At 50.7% G+C, this 22,294-nt stretch overlaps 1 protein-coding gene across 6 annotated transcripts in view; it reads right to left on the bottom strand.

The window, feature by feature from the left end:
- The window catches only part of PIK3R5 (phosphoinositide-3-kinase regulatory subunit 5), a 65,298-nt gene that overhangs the window by 23,257 nt on the left and 19,747 nt on the right, over positions 1 to 22,294 (bottom strand). For 5 of the 6 annotated variants that reach the window (XM_080367367.1, XM_080367368.1, XM_080367363.1 and 2 more), the window contains exon 2: positions 5,161 to 5,270. In XM_080367367.1, the coding sequence (XP_080223493.1) occupies positions 5,161 to 5,257 (97 nt within the window). In that variant the 5' untranslated portion in view covers positions 5,258 to 5,270. Of the gene's footprint in view, positions 1 to 5,160; positions 5,271 to 6,907; positions 9,519 to 22,294 lie in introns of those variants that run through there. The other variant, XM_080367364.1, reaches the window with a different exon arrangement.

The raw sequence follows: 22,294 nt of genomic DNA, 5'->3' as shown, positions 1-22,294 counted from the left end.
GGGAGCAGAGTTAATCCCTGCAGCCATATCCCCTGCATCAGGCTAAAACAGTTATTTGGGCATGAAGGTGATGCTCTTAGTGCGCACAGGTCAGGCTCAAAAGCCCCAGGTGACAGTAAAAAGCAGAATGGAGCCACTCACCTGCAGGCACCCTCTCCATCCTTATGCAGATGTCCTGCATCCCCCTGGGACACATTGGGTGCTGCAGTAGCACCCCGGGACCTTTACAAACTGCAAAGCAACACTTGGTTTATTCCCAGGCCAGGGAGAGGCTGCCACCAGGTGTGAAACCAACTCCAGGAAGTTTTATTTGCAGATGCTCCTCCATCTCCATATACCTGAGCAGATGCTCAGCTGGTGCTTTGCAGTGATGGTAAATCATGCCACCAGCTGGGTCAGACCACAGGTCCCAGGGACAACCCAGCAGTGGTGTTTTACACCAGGTCAGAGCAGCACAGAGCATGAAGTCCAAACTGGTTTCGTTCCACTGTGCTCAAAACCAGCAGCACCAGACCATGCCAGGGACCCTCCCTGTCCTGCAGGGGACGAGGGTAGGATACACACTGAGGGCACGCAGGAAGGTTGAACCTGACATTCTCCTGAACTTCACACTTGCTCTTTAATTCCCAAAACAAGATTTCTCGCTATGAGATGCAAGGGAGGCCTGGAAGCTGCATAGAGCGCACAGCTTGGGAACGCCCTGGGATGTCCCCGAAGTCCAGCAGAGGGATGGTCCCTGCCATCACTGCAAGCAGGAGCTGTGCTCCCCGTTACCCCCAGCCTATCAAGCTGTGCAAGCACTTGGAGAGTCCTGTGTTGGTGGGGAAACATTTCACCTTACTGGCCTAAGCCCATCGCAGGGCTGGGTTTGCAGCGCTCCGGCAGGTGCCGCTTGGCTGAGGGACATGGGAAGTAAAACCACACACACAGACTGCCCAGTGCCTTAGGAGTGGTCCACGCAGGAGCTGCGGGGTCACCTCTGGCTCTGGTGGTGTCAAGATCAGCTTTTAAAGATGCAACTTGCACAGGCAGCACAAACTAGAATTTCTCCTTCCAGCCCCTAAATCCTATGAATTTGTCATAACAGGCACCAGAGACTTCCCCCGACAGGGCAGTGGGAAGACCCACAGCTAAAAAACCTACTCACACTCACCCTGCCCTCACACCCATCCATCCGGTTTTGCTCCACTAAAAGAGCGACCCAGCGGTATCTTTTTTTTTTCTTTGTACATGGAGAATGAGTCAGATTTATCTGCCAGCAACACAGACAGCCCAGGGCACGTTGTGGCCCCGGCTGTGGGATGCAGGCGCTGCAGCACACAGTCCTGCTTTTGCTGCAGCTCCAAACTGTGCTTATCCCAGCATCCTACACAGCACGCTTAGACTGAGCCCAGTACAAGGCAGACCCAAAGGAAAAACTCCCTTTGGGAGAGCAAAGGCCACAGCAAAGCCACCAAGCAGGGAACCAGTGCTGGGCAGAAGCTGCACCAAGACCCCCGCACCGGGAGGGAGCTCGGGCACAGTGTACGCTCTTGCTTTGATCGCTATCAGCATCGAGGAAGATGCCTGCAGCGTGCCAGGAGCCGGGCAGCAGTGGCCCCGTGGGCGGCCTCGGAAGGATGAGGCTTCACTATTTCTTTTCTGAGAAGCGCACCAAGATGCCCCCCTCCTAGAGCGCCTTGTTCCTGACCTCAGTGGTTGACATTTCCCCTCTGCTGCTCTTCATAGGGGGCAACTGTCAAGTCGGAAAAAAGAGAAATAAAGCCGAAATACCGCATCCCCAAGCTGCCTTCGCCCACGGCACTCGGGCTGGGCATCAGCTCCCAGTGCCGTCAGAAATGATACAGTTGGAGGGGTGAAAAGCAGATGTCTCCATTTCCTCCCTCCCCCAGATGTGCTCCCACCATTTCCATTATGTCCTCACCAGAATAAGGTGGTTTTCTGCAAGGGACTGCCCAGAGGAAGGGCCAACTCACAGCAGTTTGTAAGGAGGGGGGGTGAGAGGTTCCCAAAACCCAGGGGACAGCAAAAGCCTCACAGTGACAGCATCCCCTTGAGATGCATCCTGCGCTGCACAGCGGTCCAGCCCATGGCTTCCATACCCAAGCAGCTGCTTAGAGCCCCCTGAGCAGAGCACAGCAGCACCTCCCAGGGCTGGAGGCACTTCCACCCAGCCTGGGCAGTGATTTCAGCAAGAAAACCCACCATAAGCCTGGAGAAATCAGTCCAAAGGTTAAAATTTGCAAGGTTTAGTAACCAGTGCACTTTAATTCTGCACTTAGGGCTGGATGAATTTCAGACATTGCATTTTGGTACTTGGTGACCAAGCTGGAGGATCCCCACACCAGCCTCTGTTTGCTCCCCGTGAGGGTATTTAGGTGACTGCAGCTCAGCAGGGTCTGGAGCTTCTCCTCATCAGAGCTGAGCAGACTGAACTCCCTGAGCATCACGTGCGACATACCACCATTGAACGCTCATCTCCTCCTCCAGCTCACTGGTGATATTCCTCCACCCTCCTCATCAGCATCCTTCATCCCCCCCGACTGCTGTGCAGCCCCATGGCAGACACAACAGCTCCTTCCCACCCCTGGGACCCCTCAGGCACTGGGCTGCCCTACAGCCTCGCCGGCAGCTCCCCAGTCCAGCATCCCCAGCACCACCAGCTGCCAGACCCAACCCAGCACTTCCCCTCACCAAAGGCTCCCTGTTTCACTGCTCACCAGCTAGAAATAAAATATTTCTCTTCCTTTAGCACACAGATTTGACTATCATCTCTCTCCAGCAACACAGAGGAAGGCAAACTCTCCGAAGAGGGTCTCCACAAGGAAAAGCAGGTTGTCTTTCCTGGCACTCCTCTAACAGGGTTTTTTGTATGTCCAAGACAATAAATTTTAATTTAGTTCCTCCAATAATCGCTGCAGTCCAGGAAAGATTTTCTGTTCACACCCCAGAGCTGACCACAGGCTTATCCAGAGTATAAATCTGGGATGACCAAAGCACCCACACTTCTCCCTGCTGACTTCACAGACCTAAGCTGTTCAGTCACTAACGTGGAAGGGAAACAACGCGTCGGAAGCGATTACTCACCTACTCTGGAGCAACCTCTTCTAAAATTGTCATATAAAAATATAGCATTAAATAATCTAAAAATTAACAAAATCCTAGCAAGGTCTCAGCCCAAAAACCTGCAACATGGTGCATGCTATTTTGATGTAACGAAATGGTAAAAGCAAATAAATTGGGAAATAGAAGTGATATAAGAAGTTAAAAATGAGAAAGGAGAAGGCTATGCCACAGTTAAGAACAAGACGGAGGGATTCATTGACTCTATGAGGAACAGAGTCCTACCATAAATAACAGACTGGATGTGACACAGCTCAGCAATAATTCAAACTGTTGCTTGTAACACGGGGAAGGCAGAAGAATGTGAAAACATTTCTGCTCTGGTTTTGAAAAGAAATAGGAGACCCTGTGAAGGGGTGTAGGTACAGCTGTGTGCTGCGCTCTGTTTTCCCCGAGTTGTCTATGTTACTGCAATAATGAAATACTTCCTACTCCAACAGCAAGGGGGTAGGGCGTGAAACAGCAGCTCTCCAAGGCAGTTGTGTTTAAAGCCAGCAGGGCTGGCAGGGAGAGCCCGCGGGGAAGAGCACCGAGCGCTGGCCAAGCCACTGCCTGGGGGGCTGCCCAGCAGCGGGACCCCGGGCACGGCAAAGCTGGTCACATCACATCCACCCACAGCTGTGGAAACGGGCTGCGCCGGTCACGCTGAAGATTTTTGGCACCAGCACAAATGCTTTTGATGAAAGGGAACTTTCTGATGTGTAAAATGCCTGAGATTCTCCCAGGAATGCCAGGTCATTCTGTCAAACCCCATAAAACCCACATGAAGAAGACCGAAAGCCAGCAGGCGGAGAGGGGGAAAATCATTAGAAATGAGGAATCGCTGGGCAGCACAGCTGCTTCCAACGGAGCCCACCACCACCTGACCCCTGCCCCGTACAGTCTGGTCTTTGCTAATGAGCCAGAAAAATTATGAAGTCATTTTTTAAAGGCTACGCTAACACAAACACCAGCGCTGAGGGGCTGGGATTAGAGAAGGGCAGAGTTTGTGAGTGACACAGGAACTGATTAATTATAATTATGGGAAGAGGTGAGTTATGAGGCACACAATGAATCGTTCGGTGAGATGGACTCCTTTGGACACGCATTGTAACGGTGCCAAACACGAGGTCGTGCTTCCAGGAACCAGGAATGTAGGTCACACCTCAGGGCACGTTTTCCAGAACATGAGGAGACCAAAAGGACCCAGGAGTCCTGGTCGCAAATGCACGAACCAAGACCCAGGGTGATGCTCCAGGGCATCACTTCGGTGGGTGAGAGAAAACGGGCACGGTGAAAGGGATTACTCCAGTATTTGACAGCAGGCAGGATACTGTTTGCATTTCTTTGTTTACTTACAGGTAAACAGAAAAGCAGAGGAGGTTGAAAGAACTGCACAGACAAAAAGAAATCTGAATCTGACAGCCCCCCAAATTCATTTCATTTCTTTTGTGTGCAAGAGGATTTGGGAGGGATTGAACTGCAGCCTACAAGTGTGATATGAGTATGAGGAAGAGATGTCAAAACGACATTCAAAAATTACTTCTGCTCGCTGCTGCTCTGCCCTCACCATCACCATTCCAAACCCCTTTGCAGCCCTCTGAACATGGCTTACATCTTTACAGCCACCATGGTATCTGATCTAGATTTAAATAAAGTCGATAACAGTATCTCCACGCTTGCTTCTGACAATGCGGCTGAGATTACGCCCAAAGGCTTTGAGGACTACATGCATCAAAGGCACAGCTGTCTGATCACACAAAAGCCTTTCCTCATGGTGAACAAAGGCTCCTCCTCTCTCCAGCTCATGCATGGACAACTGGCAAGATGCACAACTTCTCTGCTGAGTCTTTACACATGTAAGACCTAACATGACTTGTTCAGCATCTTGGGGCATCTTCCTACTGCAACAAGAGGCCCAGAAGACTGACTAGGTTAGATCCCATCCACATTGGAAGGGAGAAAAGGTCTCCAGGCAGCTCTTTCTTACCCAGGTGCTCAGGTAGGTCAGCAGATCATGCAGAGACAGAGCAAGCCCGTGGTTAATAGGTCACCTACCAGCCCATCTGCTGGAGACAGCATCTCTGCTAAGCCCATGCAGACATCTTTCCAGTGCGTGGTAAATCCTGTCCTCTGTGCACGTGGTGTGCTGCATTTTAATTCATCTCCTAAAGAGAAGGAAGAAGAAAGTTAGTATACCAGGCCCTTAGTTCAGTGCGAGGAAGACAGCGCTGCAACATTTGTACTGTAGCACAGAAAAGATGGTCCCGGTGAAACATCACCCTGTTACTGCCTCCTGTCACCCTCGCCAAGCCCAACTGCAACGATGCACCCCGCTCTGCTAGCTGTCATCCTCCCCTCCAGTCCCCCAATCTCTCCAGCCTTGGCAAAGAAAAGGAGGTGCACATGTCCATGACCTGACCACAAGAGGCTGTGGGGCCAAGGCCCCCTCCCCCTGACCTGCTGCAGGCATATCTGCCTTCTGACAGCTTCCGTCTGTGGGACACATCAAGTCCCACTCACGTGTTTGTGGCAAGGAGGTGATCTTGGGTTAGCCTTCAGCGAAGATAATACTGCAAGAGATTACAGCTGGAGCACCTTGTGATGGGCTTGGATGGGAATCATCCAACAGCCCAGGCTGGAAGGGATCTCAAGAGATCACCTAGTCCAACCTGGGAAGACTAACAGCAGAGCCCAAGCTCCTGCTCCTTGCGCTAGGCATGGATTGTCCTTGACAGCTTTAGTGTCCGCTGGCGGCGGTCACAAAATCACTGCCAAGCGCCAGCCTTGTACAGCCAGGAGCCGCCTCCGGCACTGTCATCTCACTGCCACACAGCCAACGTGAAGAAAAGGTCCATGTGCCCTTGTAGCAATGCAGGAAAATACAGAGGGGACCTCAGCCCCAACATCCGAGGACATTGTGAAACTGCGGATTGCATGCCTGGCTGCAACCTCTTCACAACACGGCTCTGTGCATCTCACCTCTCTTCCACGGCCCAGGGTGCAAACCTAAACCTTAGGCTGGCAGAGACTGCTGGGGGGCAAGAAGATTTTATCCCACTCAACTCATAAGCATCAGTCTGGGACACCATGAAAATAAAAGCAGCTTGCCCAGCAGGTTTACTTCTCAAATCTGCCATGACCGTGAGCAACCCAAGAGGTGCCCAGGCAGAGACACCCCCCCCTCCCCCACAGTGCCAGCCCTGGTGTCCAGAGGGACCCTGGGGCAGGCGCCTCTCCTCTCCCAAAGCACAGAGATGGGCCCATCCCACAGACACTTTGCCTCTTGGTTAGAGGCAACACAAATGCACAAAAATAATCCAGGACAAAGCAATAAAACCTGCCAACTCTACAAAAGCCACCTGCCAAGGAAGCCTTTGCTTTCATCCAGGACAGCACACTCCTGTACCTATGACACATGCTCATGTTGTTCCCAAAGCTACCCCAAAATGCTCGATTCTCTGCTTATTTGGTCAATGTTTGACACTCAGTATTCAGCGATGGCTGTGACCATCACAGCTCTCCACCTCCACCCTGGCAGGAGTAAAAGCTTCCATGATCTTGACAGCAGCTCCCACCTGGTCCACGCTGCTTGATGCACTCAGCATGGCCACCTCCACCCACACTTAATTCCTGGCAATTCCCGGGACCCAAAAGAGCTCAATAAAGCTGTGCCCGGCTGTTGGAGCTCCCCAAGAACCAAGGGAGCAGCTCCAGCCCCACTGCTCAGTCCTTCCTACTCTGGAGAGAAGCCACCAGCAGCTCCACACAGGTGAAAGCAAACACACAACGAGGAACCACTGACCTGCCAAACACAAGCTCGCTCCTTCACCCCAAAACGGCTCATGGGCTCCTGCCTCTTGCGTCCCGCTGCCGCAGCCTGTTAATATGGTCTTCACCAAAAGTTTTATCCATCCACAGTGCATGCACGAGGAACACCTGAGAAGTGCTCCGCTGCAGTGCCGAGGACTGAATGAGCGGGCAATCTGAGCATCAGCACCTTAGTCATGACTTGTGGCAAGAGGAAAGCAGTGACTAAGAGCCCAGCGTGACTCATAAGCACCCTTTACAACACCCAGCTCACAAAAATACACCTCCCCACACGTCAGCTTGTTTTAGAGCACAGCTTGGTCCTTGGAGGGAAACGCTCCTCACCACACACTCAGGGCGAGCCCTGCACCGGTCCAGTCAACCCTTCCCGATGCCCAGCACAGAACAGGCAGGGAATTTAAGCACAGAATATGACAAAGGTATTATCATAACTTTCAAATTACCAAATACACTCTTTGAGTGGTTGGTTGTTTGTTTTTTTTTCCTGGTCTGCTACGGACCACACATGACTCTAAACCTCTTCTCCCAAGGCAGTGCTTACAGAAGCATTTTTCATGGGAGAAAACTCAGTTTGTCCACCACAACTGAGCAGAAACTCTGCAAACTCTTCTACTGTTTATTCCCCAAACTCTCCCTTCCTTCCCACGCACGCTGAGCAAAATGACAAGGCAGGGGACAGTTCTGGAGGATGTAATCAGACTTTCCAAGGAAGTCTGTTAAGCATCTCAAGAACACGAAGAAAAACAAGTGTTGAGATCAAGGGTTTTAATCAATGCTTTGCAATGTTGTACGAGGGTGTTGAGCAACTCTGTGAAAAAAAAGTATCTGTCTCTTCCTCGTCTCCCTCCAGCTGGACTCCCAGCAGCAGAGCTGCTAAACAAGAGCTGCTTTGGCAAAAGTGCTCTTCAGAGCAGGTGGAAGGGACAGCACAGCCGTGCCTGCAGGCTGCACCACACAGCATTTCACAACACGGCCAGGGCGAACCCTGCGAGCAGTCACACTCCAGCACCCGTCAGGGACACCCTCGTCACCCAGGCTGGCTGCTGCTCCGGGCATTTCCAAGCAGAGCAACATGTTGCAAAAGATGTGGGTTTCCTTGCCTTCTCCCCAGGTGTCAACAACACTTTCGAGCAAGTACACAACCACCACCCAGGCAAAAGAGAAGGGCTTTGATGGACCATTTGAGACAAAACAGCAAGGAGGATAACAAGAGACCTTCTGACACCAGATTGTCACAACTCCCCTGACAGCAGCTCTGCAGGCAATGCAATACAATGCCCACACATCTGTTCAGCCTCTGTGAAGCACCTGAAGATATTGCTCCTAGGAGGCAGGAACAGAGGAGACAACACTGCAGTTCTGGGGAACACCCTCAGGCACCAACTGAGTATCACCCTTGGACAAGATGTTGACCACCTCTCTCCAGGCCCTCATGCATCAGACCCCAGCCCCACAAAACCAGGCTATGGGACTTCAGCCCTGGATGCTCTCCACTATAAGATCAGTTTCCCTTCTCCAGTAACTTTGTACCTTAAAAGCAGCCTCCGAACACCGTGCAAACCATACAGTCACCATTTAAGAGGCAGAAAAGCCAATGTTTGGAAAAGTTAGAGCAATTTTTCTGCTGTCCTGTAGCAACTTGTGGCACAGCCGGGAGTATAAGGCAAATCTACAGCCCTCCAGGCACATTCCTTACCTGCCTTCCCACCTGCAGCGTCAGTGCAGTCAGAAAGGACAGGACTTCTTGCAGGAAGGTAGCTGGATCTCACCTAGATGAGAGTCCCTATCACCTCACACCACGCTGGTCCATACGCACAGCTGACCAAACGAGATAAATGTTCTACCATTTAACGACCCCAGTAACACCTTCCTCCCTGTCTGCCCCACGTGGGACGGCTGCCCACCATCAGCGAGGTGCCTCTGCAGACCACCCCGACAGGGCTGGCAGGAGGAACTGGCAGAGACCAAGAAGGGAACTGGGAACCACAGCCACGCTGACCAGGGCGCAGGGAAGTGGCCAGCTTGCAAAGAGCAAGGCTTGCTCTCACTAATGATACGTCACGCAGGTGATGTTACAGTGCTCTCGGCCACAGTAGTGACAATATTTAATTTAATAATATTGAAGAATCCCATGTCCTGAGGGAAACTGATTCGCCTCAAGGTTTTGCCTTGTTTTTGACAAATGGCCAACAATTAGCAATGTCATGGGCACGGGGCACAATTGAGCCTACCTCCTCAGAAAGCCTGACTGTCCAAAAAGCACCTGGTAATTTTCTAACAAAGATCAAGGGGAAAAAAAAAATAAATTACTTAAGTGAGTGAGAAAAGTCACAGTGCTCACTTTGGAAAATGTCTCAACAGTCTTTGTGAAATTGTCCCAGCACCTTGCATGGATGAAAAATCTTTAGAGAATTTCCATCTGAGATTGCTTAGTTAGGAATCTTCATTTATCTCTGTCACAGTTAAAAATTACAATGATTATACAGATAAATTACAATGTTCCTGTTAACTAATGTCAAACGGGTAAACTTTTATCCCTTGGTGGAAAGCAGGAACTGGCTGACCATTGTTTTTGGATTTTCACTTGTCCTGCTTTGAGGCAAGGTTTGCAAAACTCCCACTAACAAAAAAAAGAGTACCTTTTCCTGCCAGGCTGTGAAGCCTGAGGCCACCGGGAACCCTCAGGGCGTTAGAGCTTCATGACGGGGGGCTTTCCACTCCCTTGGGACAGACTGTGGTTCCCCCACTTGCCTTCACTGCTCTGGGACCTTTCCCTTTCGTGGCTTTTCTCCTGCTCAGTATCAGGGCAAAGGAGAAGACCTCAACTCCTTCACGTCCAGGACGACGCTGCCCCAGAAGCAGAAGGTCCCTCTGCACACCACAGCCAGGTCGAGGAGATGGCTGAGGCCATTAGTAGCTCCCACACGGTCGGGACAGGGCACATGAGAAACCAACCCGGGGGCTACGTGGGATTTTCTGCAAGGAGAAGCACTTTTCTTGTGTTAAGATCCACATGAATCCTATCATCAACATCCAAAGGACTTCTCTGACCTCCTCCTGTAGTGATGGAGCTCAGGAAAACCATCATTAGATGGGAACAGAGGAAAGGAGCTCAAAGATCAAGTCCAAAGTCGGTGTTCCCAAATAAAGTAGCGAAGGGGACCACCCTCTCCTGGGACACTGGCCACCTCCAGTCCAACCAGCAGGGCAAATCCCTGCCCACCAGCCCCACGGCACTCCAGCACGATGCCCTGCAGAGGCACCACCCCAGCCAGCACCCTGCCCTGCTCTAATCCTGCTCTCCCAAGAGAGGAAACCCAGGAAGCCACGTGATAAACTGAGATTTCCACTTCCATGATAGCAAATCCCCGAAACATCTCCTTGAGGTGCCCACAGGCAGGAAAGGACCTGACTGAAAGTCCTTTACCTTCTCAGAGGGTACCCTGCAGCAGGGAAGCAAGGCACCACTCCAACAGCACCGGAGAAAGCCCCTGGGTACCTTCATGGCAGGATAACGCCCTTTCCTGGCCGATTGTTCGTGGCTGCTGGCTGAGCATCCCGAGCAGGAAACGGGAGAGGAAAAACAAACCCTTTTACCCATGGGATCAGCTCATGAACACGCTGCCCAGGTTTGCTGGCAATCGCAGTGCGTGGAGGGACATAGACTGCCTGGAAGAGATGCTAACTCATGGGTCAGCGTGAGGAGCTGGCTCAGCACCTGGCTTGCTGCTGTGGCAGGGTTTAGGGCACTGGGGAGAAAAGGGCAAGAAGCCTGATGAAGCTAAAGAAAAAAGGAGCTTGGGCTGATGCTGCAATAGAAGGAAACCCACTTAACTGGGAATTAAAGCAAAAGGATTCTAACCAGAGCCCTTTTCAGGGCAAAATTCCCATACAAGTACTCCAGCAAGGTCATCATCTCCCTTGAGCTACACCTCAGCTTTCCGCCTCCTCTTCATCTGCAGCATGGGCAGTGGCCACAGGCAGCATGGGAGCTTTGGGAGACACATCCCCACTGCAGGGCGGGAGCTGGATACGCAGCTGAGCCAGCGCGTGTGTGGGACCTGCTCCTCCAACAAAAGCATCTCGTTTTCTTCGATTACAGGAGAAATCTTGGGTTTTCACTAACCTTAGCTTGCAAGATTTTACTGCCTCCTCTACACCCCATTCAGGAGCTAAAGACTGAAACTTCAAGCTGAGAGAAGGAGCAGCTGGAGGAGATCTTTGTAGCAATTGAGGCAACAAGAGGAGGGACCTGCAGTTTTTAAGATTCAAACTTCAGCCTTCATGTGTTTACTACTCAAATAAGCGCTCTGCAAAGAGCAGGGAGATGAAGGTGATAAGATGTTCGTTCAAACCACACAAAGGCAGCGTATCGAAAGATCCAGGAGGCAACTGGTTTGACAAACATCCTTTTTGGGTGCTCGCAAAGGAGCGTGTGCCATCCAAACACCCCAGCACCACACGATTTCCTTATAGGGCCTCGGGTTCCTGTCCTGCAGGCAAAGGCAAGAGTTGTTCTTACCCCAAGAATTATGAGCACAGCAAGCCACAGCAGGGACCATGAGGGACCTTCGCGCCTTGGACTGCAAAGCCTCACCTGCAGGGATCTCTGCTCCTTGAACCAACAGAGGAATAGGCAGCAGAGAAGCAACACAAAGAACCTTCTCCAACACCCAGCTGGCACAACCCAAACCAAGCCCTTACCAAATCCTGCCCATGGAAGAACTGACAAAAACTAACCAGCAGTGAGGCCTAACGCAAGAGAAATCCGCGGAGGTGTCAGCACTCACATCTCTGCAAATCCACCCGTACACCTACTTACACGTAGCAAAATACAACCAACAGGCAAACACAGGCAAAAAGATGTTATCTCCCTCTTATCTTACTCCTTTTCTCAGGGCGCAGAGTGAGGAAAGGAAGAGGACACCAGAAATTAAGCATCTTCTTCCAGGACATAACAGAGAATCTGAAACAAAAAGCTGTAACATAGTGCTGCCGGCGCCAGCCCAGCTCAATCACCTTGTGCCATCTGGTTTGACAGTGGGCACAGGAGAGACATGGACATCTCATTCATGCTCTGCTCCAAGGCAGGCCATGAAGACCTCAGTGATGGGTCCATGAGCAAGACACATCCAGAGCAGGATTTAGGGGGTAAACAAATCACACAGTCTGTTGGGAAGGGGCAGCAGGACAGATCACCCAGCACAGGGCTGGAAAGGCAGGCTAGGGGGTGAACAAATGCAACTGGGGCCAATGCTGTGAATATTTGCTGCCATCAGGGTACCAGTGAATGAACCAGAGCAGAATGAGCTCCGAGGAGCAGTGCAGAGTTTGGTGGTGAGAATCCACAATACAAGTGTGCAGGAAGCAACACATGCCAAGGAGAAGCTGTCCAGACAGAAAGGCACTGAGTGTCCCACTCACTTTAAAGACATTGAGACTGAGGTGGTTTTTCACAAGATCAAAATGACAAAAGGTCAGTTGGGCACTGGTTTGAGCAACCAACACAGGGAATCATATGGTCCCCTGGACACACAGGGTGTCTAGGGGCTTCAGCAATCACACTGATATGCGAGACCACAGCCAGGAATGAGCCCACCTGCTGACACTGTGAGGTGTCCTGCTCCAGGGATGCATATCTGCTGGGAAAGATGGGACAGTCTGCTGAGAGATCCTACCAGCAACTGATGCAACCTACTTCTTGAATGCTCTGGAAGGAAGTTTCACTGCAATGAGCCCTTACTCTGGGATGGCTGGAGCCGCACATGTAGAAAATCTTAAGGTAATAGATGAGCAACAAGACATTATATGAACTGGCAAATTTAAAATTGCTGTGGGATGTGCACGTAACACAGAAGATAAAACTTGTGGCAAACTTCATCTTAAAGCAGAAGATAAAACTCATGGCCACAAGAAGAAAACCTGCTTCTGGAATAGGAACAGCACCTGTGCCTACATAGTAACCATGCTAAGGGGCATTACTTCACTACAGAAATGGTGCAGGTCATCCCTACACGTTAACAGTAGGAAATGAAGATCTAATTTATTAGTGGTAAATGCTGTCTCAGGAAGAAGAGAAGTACCAGCCTGGCAGCTCCCTTGAGACAAAGATGCTCAGTGCACAGCAGCACTACAGGACTTGAGTCCTCCTCCAGCAGCAGGGCAATGCTGTCGTCTCACTGAGCTGCAAAGCCTCATTTACACCAAAAAACGTGAGAACTGGAAAGCTTACTAAGACACAGAGATCGCTCCTTGTTCTCACTGAGCCTGAGAACCAGGCTGAATGAGAGACTCCCACCACAGAGCAGGGAAAGCACCTAACGTGCAAAAGCGGTTTCGGACTCCTTTTAATATCAAAGAGTACCTGCAGAAGGTGACACAAAAGGGGCAAAGCAGCACCCAGGTTTTACGTCCAGGTTTGGGTGCCGGCTCCCGGCTGGGCACCGGCCAGGCAGGGCTGGGGGGGCTGGGGGGGCTGGTGGCCAGGGGAGCTCCTTGCAGCAGCACAGGAAGGGGGGCTCAGCCCAGCCCAAGAAATCAAAATGTGAGATGTGATTCATCTCACCAAACTGCCAACAGCTAGATTCAGACACCTCTTTGTGAGCTACTTACCTGGGGCTGCTCAGCGTGTGCCGAGGGCTATCTGAGGTGGTCACACGTGTCCTGCCAGGACACGCGTGTCCCTCCTCTCTAAATGCAAGGGGATCAGCTGCAATGTGGTCCCCCGGTTCGTGGCTGTGCAGAGCTGGACTGGACCAGCCCAGCCATGGGCTTAGATCAGGAGACACTTCTTCATGGAAAGAAGTCCAAATTAACTCACAATACACACTCACGAAAGAAAATGGCTCCGTGTGGCTGCCCTCACAGAGTCCACAGACAGCATTCCCGAGCAGCAAACTGTTCAGACAGTTTGAAAGTTAAGTCTCACCTAACAACCATCTGCATGGCTCCTGCTGCTGCTCCGTCTGTCAGGCTGCTGACCATGGACACAGCACACCAGCATGCAGCAGAAGGAAATACCTGTGGTCAGAGAGGACAGGCCTCCAGCTTAGAAAAAGAGCTTAAAAACGTACTGCTACCAATGGATGGAGCATCGTCCAAGCTGGGCACAAGGAAAAAAACATCCAGGAGAGGCAGAAATAAGGGAAACTGCTGTGCCATCTTCCTGTAATAAGCAGTCTCTGGTCATCAGTTTTGAGCCTAGCACTTCGCCTGCAACAGCAAACTCACCAATAAAGCCTCTAAGGCATCTAAACCCAGGAGATAGGGAGCACTGCTGCACCCCAGGGTGACGCAGCTGGGCAAAGCTGCAGGCAGGGGAGCCAAAGGGGGGGTAGAAACTGGAAATCCAGACAGAGACTCTCCCTGACACAGGGTAGGATTGACTTTTATTGCTCAGCATGACTTTCCCAGCCTGGCATCACAGGCCACCCCAATGCTTTGCTCTCAGGGAAGGGGGAACACACTGAAGGGGGGACTGCAGTGAGTGGTGAGGCTGTGCCCAGGGCAGGAGCAAGACCTGGGGGAGAGCAAGAAAGGGAGAGGAGATCAGAGCAACCACAAACCTCCGCGCACACGTATGTGACATAGGAGCCGACAGCGCTCAGCATCATGTAACCCTGAGCAACATCACACACACACACACACAAAAAAATAAAAATAAAGCAATGGGACGCCCCGTGCATAGAAAGCAGGACTGGGTGGTCAGGGGAAGCAGGGCACCCAGGGCTGCAGCATGCCCTGGCACCGCTCTGCAGAGCTGCACGAGGAGGACAACAGGCTTCCGGAGCAGCTGGGGGTAAATATTTTGAACCTCTAGTGAAGTAGGGCAATTGGGTTTGGAGCTGTAGATCCCACAGTACCAGCACTTTTCAGTGGTAATCACAAGTGGTTTATCACCCCAGCTCTCTTCAGCACAGCGTTGCTCTGTTCAGGTGGCACTAAGCACCCCCAGCTCAGCGGATCGGAAGAGAAAGCCAACAGGAAGCTGAGAAATACCTAAGACATGTCAGCTCCACACAAACACTTCCATCCAAGCCCTTCATGTTGCTGCAAGTGGGAGTTATTCAATGGGATTTCCCAAATTCCATCCCCATGATTACCTGCATTAGCAGCCAGAGTTTAAGGCTAACGCTTATGAGATGAAGCAGCTGTGAACTCCAAAAAAATAAAACCGAGAGGTGCAAACAAAGACCAACTCCAAATTGCAATTGCTTTTTGCTTTGGAGACTCAGAGATAGAGGCTCCACAGAAAGAAAAAAAAATTAAAAAAATCAGAAGCAGGGTCCTAATACCGCACACCTTTTCTGTCTTTTGCTCTGGGATCTGCTATCCTTGAGCTGATAAAGTCTCAGATATATTTAACTGCAATAGCAGTGGGACTCAACCCACTCAGTGGCCACCAGCTAGAAGCAAGCCCGTACGTACCTCAGGCATCGGGTACTGGCTGTCAAGGACCAGCCCCGGTGATAACAGAGATGCTGCTTTAGGGTCAGGTTTTCAGAATGATGTGCAATGAAAGCAACAAACTAAATCACAGCAGGAGCAAAAAACAGGGCTGCAAGAAACTTAGCAAAAAGAACAACATAATCAGAGAAGCTGTTCTGAGGCAAATTCCTTAGAGAATTGGCCTGGAATTCAGCAAAATGCATCAGAGGGTGCACAAGGCGAAGATTGAAGAGAAGGTGGTCTCAAGGACTCAGAACAAAACCTTTTGACTCATCATTTTGAAACAGTATTTGCACTCATCTGACTGTAATTCCAAAAGTAAAAATCAAGCCAGAAAAAAAACCAAAAACCTCTTATTTCTGATCAAATGACACATTTTCCTCCACACACCATTGTTTAGGTTCACATTGCACTGAGGAAGCCCCCAGCAATCTGGCTCTCCCTGGCACCAGCATCACACCAGTTTTCAATGACACTGCTCAGGAAAACTGCACCCAGGCAGGTACCTGCCACCAAGGACACTTCTGTGCTCGTCTGCCCGCCTGAGCATCCCTGAGGCTGCTGGAACCCTGAGCACTCCTGTGCCTCAAGAGCTCACTGGCCACTGCTGCTCAGCTCTTCACCCACTATGGAAACACTTGTGGCTTCCTTGAAGCTGGGGCAAGACATTAACCCCACAAGATGGGCAGGAGAAACGTCTTGCCCGGTTCAGAGCAGTGAACTTGGGGCATCTCAGCTAAGCATGCTCAGAGGTGGCAGCCCAGGTGCTCAGCTCACAGCCTGACAATATTTTTTTTTTATGAATGGAAAAGCTTTTCAATGGCTTCCCAGCTGGTTTCCCTGCTGGGAAGAGCCGTCTGGGAGAGCTGGGCTGCCCCAAGCCCCGCTGCTGACTTGACAGATGGTTGAGAGCAGGAAGGAGCTCAGCTCAGCACCACAGCACTGGAGTATTGTTTATCTGCTGGTTCCTGTTTTTAGTTTTGTCTCCGTTTTCTTTCTTTGTTCTAAAATTGTGCTGCAATGGCGATACCTGGTCTGAATGACATGGGGATTGCTTTGAAGTAAGAACCAGCCCAATGCTTCATGCCGCTGAATTTTCTTATCTAATAAAAAACACAGAGGTCCCAACCCCAAAGCAAACCATGACCAGATTAACCCCCACGCCTTTGCTTTTTAAGCTGAATTGGAGCAGAGATTAATGGCACTCGAGAGCCCCTGGTATGAAGGCACGCCCCAGTCCGATCCTCCCAAATCTGGGGCTGTCAGCAGGGACACGCATCCTGGGATGAAGCAGGGCTGCCACCAGCTCCCAGTCCTGGAGGACCAGTTCAAGTGAGGATGGAATCTGCCACCAGCATCTAGTTGAGGGTAGGGAGCCAGTCAGCAAATTGTCACCCAAGCGTGTCCTCACTGCAAAAGGTAACTACAGTGGAGCTGATGCAGGGTCTGCTGCCAATCGGCACCCAAATCCTCCTGCAGTCTCACCTGCTGGGGTTTCCTCCAAGTCTCAAGCATGAAGCCAACATGAATGTGCTTCATCAGAAAGATGCTGCTAACAAAGACCTCTTGGTCATGAGCTCATGAGCTCCTCATGGGCTCATTACCAAGGTCCTTCTTCTCTCACCCAGACAAAGGGAAACAGCGCTCAACAAGGTGGCCCATGGGTAGTTTGGAGATTTGAAGCCCCTTCGGGTTTGGGTCCCAGCAGACCAGAATAAGCCCTTTAGCCCCCAGAGACAGCAGCACCCCTGAAGAACATAGGGACACTGATACAACGGGCTCCCCCTGCGTTCCCATCACAGCTCCGACACCCTTGAGCAGAGCCTACCACATCCCCCTCCCCAGGGACTGGAGCTCAGAGCACCTGGGGCCATCCCGGCATGGGGCTGAGGCCGACAGCACCCTGCAACAGCTCGCAGGTACTGAAAGCACGAGCCCTCACAGAGCCAAGCCACAAGCACAGATGGGAGAGAATTACTCCAGCTGCAGCTCAGACACAGGTCCTGCCGCTCGCCGAGGACGGGCTGGGCTACAACAAGCCATATTTTTAGCAAACCGGGACTGAGCCCCCCCAAAACCATGATGGCCCAACCATACTGCTCTCCATGCAGTCCCTGCCTGGCTCTGAAGACTTTGACCTTGGTTTCAAGCCTGAGGGTCTCTCCACTTCCATTCTGTACCATCACAGTATGGGTGTCACCCTCAAGCTTCTCCATCTCCATCATTTTTTCCTCCATCTCCATCATTTTTTCCTCCATTCCCAATACCACCACGCCCAGTGGTCCCCACAGTAATGCTTACCACAGCCACCTCCTGGAGCAGGCTCAGATCAGGGCCATGCATTAACAGCCCTGTGATGGGCATGGGTTTGGGCAGAGCCCCTCCAATGGGACATGGGACACATCCCACTTTATTAGAGAGCTGCAGAAAGAGAGAACAGCTCAAACACTTGCATAGCTTTTAGAGTTTTTTTTTTAAAAAATCATTTTCTAGGCTGTGCTTGAGAAACATGTCACAGCCCTAAGGCTGAAACACTTGATTCCCAAAGCCCAGATTAGCACCAGCTCCTGCCAAGAGCCAAGATCTTTGGGAAGTTTTTACCCCCCCATTCCCTCAGTGCCAGACTTGGACATTATTTAATGCCCTTATCCTCAAATCACTCCTTCATTGAACTAAAACACACTACCATCCATGCAGTGATGGGGAACTGAGCTGATGGGGAAAGGCAAAGTGACTTTGCCAAAGTCACCCAGGAAGACTGTGGCAGGACAAGGGCCATGCCAGCACCCTGACAGCACCTTTAAACTCAGAGCATTTCACCCTCCGAGCTGCTATAAAATCTGGTCGATGTATTTATGCTGTGCTTTTCTCAGCTTTTCCACCCTTTCTATTCAATCTGCAACATGCACAGCTCAGATCACACTTGAATTGAGTTGGTTAATTGAGGACTGATTCTTGTTTTTGAGAAGTGCCTAGATGGTCTTTTGTGAATTATTTAAAAAAAAAAAAAAAAAACAAACAACAAAAACCAACAAACAGCAGAGGTTCAGCAAAGCGAGACAACTCTGCTCTGCCAGTGCACAGCTTTGGGAGGCTCGGAGCAGATCTGTGGTCTTCCCACCCCAGCACTCCTGGGCTGGCAGCAACCTGTTCCCCTCTCTTACCTCCAGGGAGACATGAAGTTCTTTCTTTGCTTTTAATTTCAAAATAACTATGAGGTTATTTTGACAGAGTTTGAGCTCATGCCTCACATCTGCCAGCTCCCAGCTCGCCCTGGGGAGGGATCAAAAGACCCAGAGAACTGAGAAGTCACCTCCCCGGGAAGCCCACCTCCCTTTGGGAATATGCTCCTCTCTCCAAATTAACTGGGGAGGTGTAAAGACCTGTCTAATTAGCTAGCCTGACCCCTCTGCCTTTAGCAGAAAGGCCAATTAGCAGGCAATTTGCCTCTAGCAGCGGTGGGTCCTTGGTAGATAAACAATTGCTGTTTTTCTGGGAGGGCAATTCTCAAGCGGGTTAAGTGCGAATTGCTTTTGGTCACAGTTTCTGACATGCTGCAGCTATTTCTGCTCTTCTCCCCCAGCCCTTTGCCTACAAAACTCCTTCCAGTGACTGCAGCAGTTCTCCATCTCTAAACACTGTGATCGTTTTTACAGGCACAAGTGGTTCGAGCCCCAGATCACAACAGGGTTTTGCTCTTTCTATCAGCCAAGGCGCAACCCAGCCCAGTTTGACATGAGTTAGCGGACAGGGTAACCAGATCAGTCAGTACGCAGCTGGTTTTGCCTGCAGCCCCTCTCTGATCCCCTGAAAGTGGTTTCAGGAGCTGAGGGATGCAACATCAAAGCCAGCCCTTTCCTCAAGGCAGCGATGCCTGACAGCTGTTGAAGCTGGCACCAACCTTGGCTTTTAAAAATTGCTGAACATCCTCCTTCCTTCAGAGCCTTTAAATAGTTGTCTCCCGTTGGACACGATACAATAAAGGGTAACATGGATAGTCACTTTAGAAAACCTGTATTAAAAGCACTAACCTCCCCTCCACAAGCACAGGCTTTGCAGCACTTTACCCCCCTGCTCCCACCCCGGGACAGGGGATACAATGACCAGGAAGAGGACCAGACCCTCTCACATCCAGCAACACCAGTGATGGGGCAAACCCTGCCCTGGGCACAGTCTGGAGCAGCCACAGCTCTGCACTGAGCCTCCATCAGGATGGGGTATGTGCCCGGGAGAGGAGCAACATCACCTCCCCAAGATGCCAGCTGTGAAACCCCTTCTCTACCAGCTGCTGCAAATCTGCCTGGGTCAAATGCTCCGCCGAACCCAGGCAAACAGACTCAGAGTCTCTTCCTTCTCATCCCCTTTTACAAGGAAAGCCTTGGCAATCTCAAGGAATAGAAGACCAAAGCAGAGCCCCTCCCTGTAGATCTGCAGGAATTGCGGAGGGCAAGCCAGCAAGACACATCTATCAGTCTTTCACATCACCGCGTCCAATCACAGGCAAGTCATTAATTTTAGTTTTAAATGTTTATACCAACAAATGAAGCACCCTATACACAAGAAGCTTAAATACTGCCCAGTTTGGCACTGCCACTCCTCTGGAAAGGCCCTCCTCACCTCGTCCCCAGTGCAGGCTGACTGACCCCCACTTCAGTCTCTCCACGTCCGCATTGCCTGTTTGTAATTGGGATGTCAGCAACAGACATCAACACCACGAGCATCCACCAGCCTCCACTGGGTGCCCCAATGTCCTGGCACCGGGTTCCCAGGCTGCAACAGACGACAAGACCCCCACCACTTGCCTCCCTTCCAAACTGCTCAGACCTTGAGCCAAGAAAAAGACAGCATTGTCTAGCGGTTACAAAGGGAACCGAAAGTCCGCAAGAGAAACCAAAAGCTCCGGAGCCATGGCATGATGAGTGACCTTTCTGTGCCTCAGTTTCCTCCTCCAAAAGGAGAGATGGGGCTCCTGCTGCAGCGCACTCCGATAGCTGCTGGCTGCAAAGCAGCAGCAGATAAAGGTGAAAGCATAATTTTCTTTCATCCTGTTATTTTTATTTCCCAATGTAACCTTCACAATCCCATTTATAACCCCGGCAGGTAAGGCTGGCAGAGCAGGACATGTCAAAAAGCGTATGTATAATACATAAAAACATACTAATAGTTCAGAGGGGTTATTTCTAACCCACAAGAACCACTTGCCTTAACCGAGATATCCTGCCATGGGCACCTCAAGAGCACCCAGATACCTATCCTTAAACTTTTCAAGGAGTAAAACAATGATGTGCAATCAGAACTGCTCAGGCAGCACCAAATTGAAAAAATAAAGCTACATGTAAGAAAAACATGTGCTCTCCACACAGTGCACGCAGGGGAGCTGTGGATTCAACCACTAGTACCCGAACTGCCTTGGAGCTCTATGTTTTTTTTAAAACCCAAATTCTGAAGAATTAAAATACAGAACTGCCTTGTCCAGACTATTGCAGCAGCAACCACTCAACTCAGTAAATCTAATTAATGAGCCAGGAAAAGTGTCATTCGTTTGCTAACTACTTCGCCCAGGGTTGCCAAATAGACAGATAAAGGGTTTAGCCTATTCCAGCCAAAGGAGCTGGGAACCTGGCAGGGATCACAGAAGATTAGAGGGCTGAAAAGAAAAAAAGAAAGGGGGAAGGAAAAAAAAAAATCAAAATAGATTAGCACTTGCAAAATGCAAGCATGTAAATCAGCTTACATTTTATATAATGCCACCCTTGTGAGCGCCTGGCCACAGGGCTGATCACAACCCTGCGCAGCAGCACACGAGGAGTCTCAGCTGAGCAGAGTTGTATTTGGACTCAGGAATCTCACGCCACCAACTCCCTCACAAAACCAGCAGTTTTGTTTTTACCAGCTTTGTAAATTCTCACAGGAAGCCAATTAAGGGAAACCTGGGAACTGAGGAAGATTCATAATTGCAATTAAGGCTTCAAAGTACTTATCCCAAGCACGGCCGTTAAAATTAGAGCTGGGGAAGAAAAAGACCTTTGAAATGTGGAGCTTTCAGATACCCCCCAGGCTGAAAGAGTTTCTCACTCCCACAAAAGCGCATCACCTGGCAGGCAAAGTAGCTCACCCCGATGGGGACCTGCTCCAGGATGCCACCTGTCCCTGGGGTGCTCAGGGGCAGGCACAGCACACACGCATTTACCTCCTGCCTTTGGTTTTGGGAAGAAAGTTCAGTTCTGTATACACTGGACTTTCCCCTGATGAAAATATTGGTGTCAAACAAAGCCTCTGCTTCATCTGTTTGATGTTCTCAGCTCCTAGGACCACTCCTAACACACTGCAGCATCCCTGCAGGACAGAATGGCTTTGCAGACTAGACTGCCAGCTGGGATACGAGAGGTTTGAGTTTAAATCTACTGTCAAAGTGATTGCCACAGCACTGCAGACACCGAGCCTTCATACCATCGCAAATGAAAGCATCCTCTCAGAAGTTCAACAGTTTCATCAGTAATCTGGATACTAAGAAATAGTGTCTAAACAGTCCAAATAACTGTGTTTGCATCCCGGCAGAGCTGCTCTGCCCATTTGCAATCATACGTGTGCCACAGCAGCTCAACAGCCCGACACAAACACTGCGGTGGCTACACTGCGAGCTGGGAACGCTGACCCTGTAGACCCACCTACAGCAACACTCATACGGGCTTCACTGCCACAGTGTGATGGAGCTGACTCTTCTGGTTCTGCTTTGACTTTCAAAGACAAAAGCTCCAGTTCAAGGTGAAACACCACCAGGGAGATGCTCCCCATGCTGGCGTTCACCCCCACCCTCTCAGACAGAAAGCTGCAGCTGTTTGTCTTGCCTTGACATTCACAATCCAGCCAAGCAAGTGATGGGAGCTGAACCACAGCTTCTCATATTAGCAAC

The sequence above is a fragment of the Falco punctatus genome (genome assembly GCF_963210335.1).
Source record: "Falco punctatus genome assembly, chromosome: 1".
In the NCBI taxonomy this organism is placed as follows: domain Eukaryota; kingdom Metazoa; phylum Chordata; class Aves; order Falconiformes; family Falconidae; genus Falco; species Falco punctatus.
The sequence above is the reverse complement of the archived record's forward strand: the minus strand, read 5'-3'. Positions and strand labels throughout refer to the sequence as shown.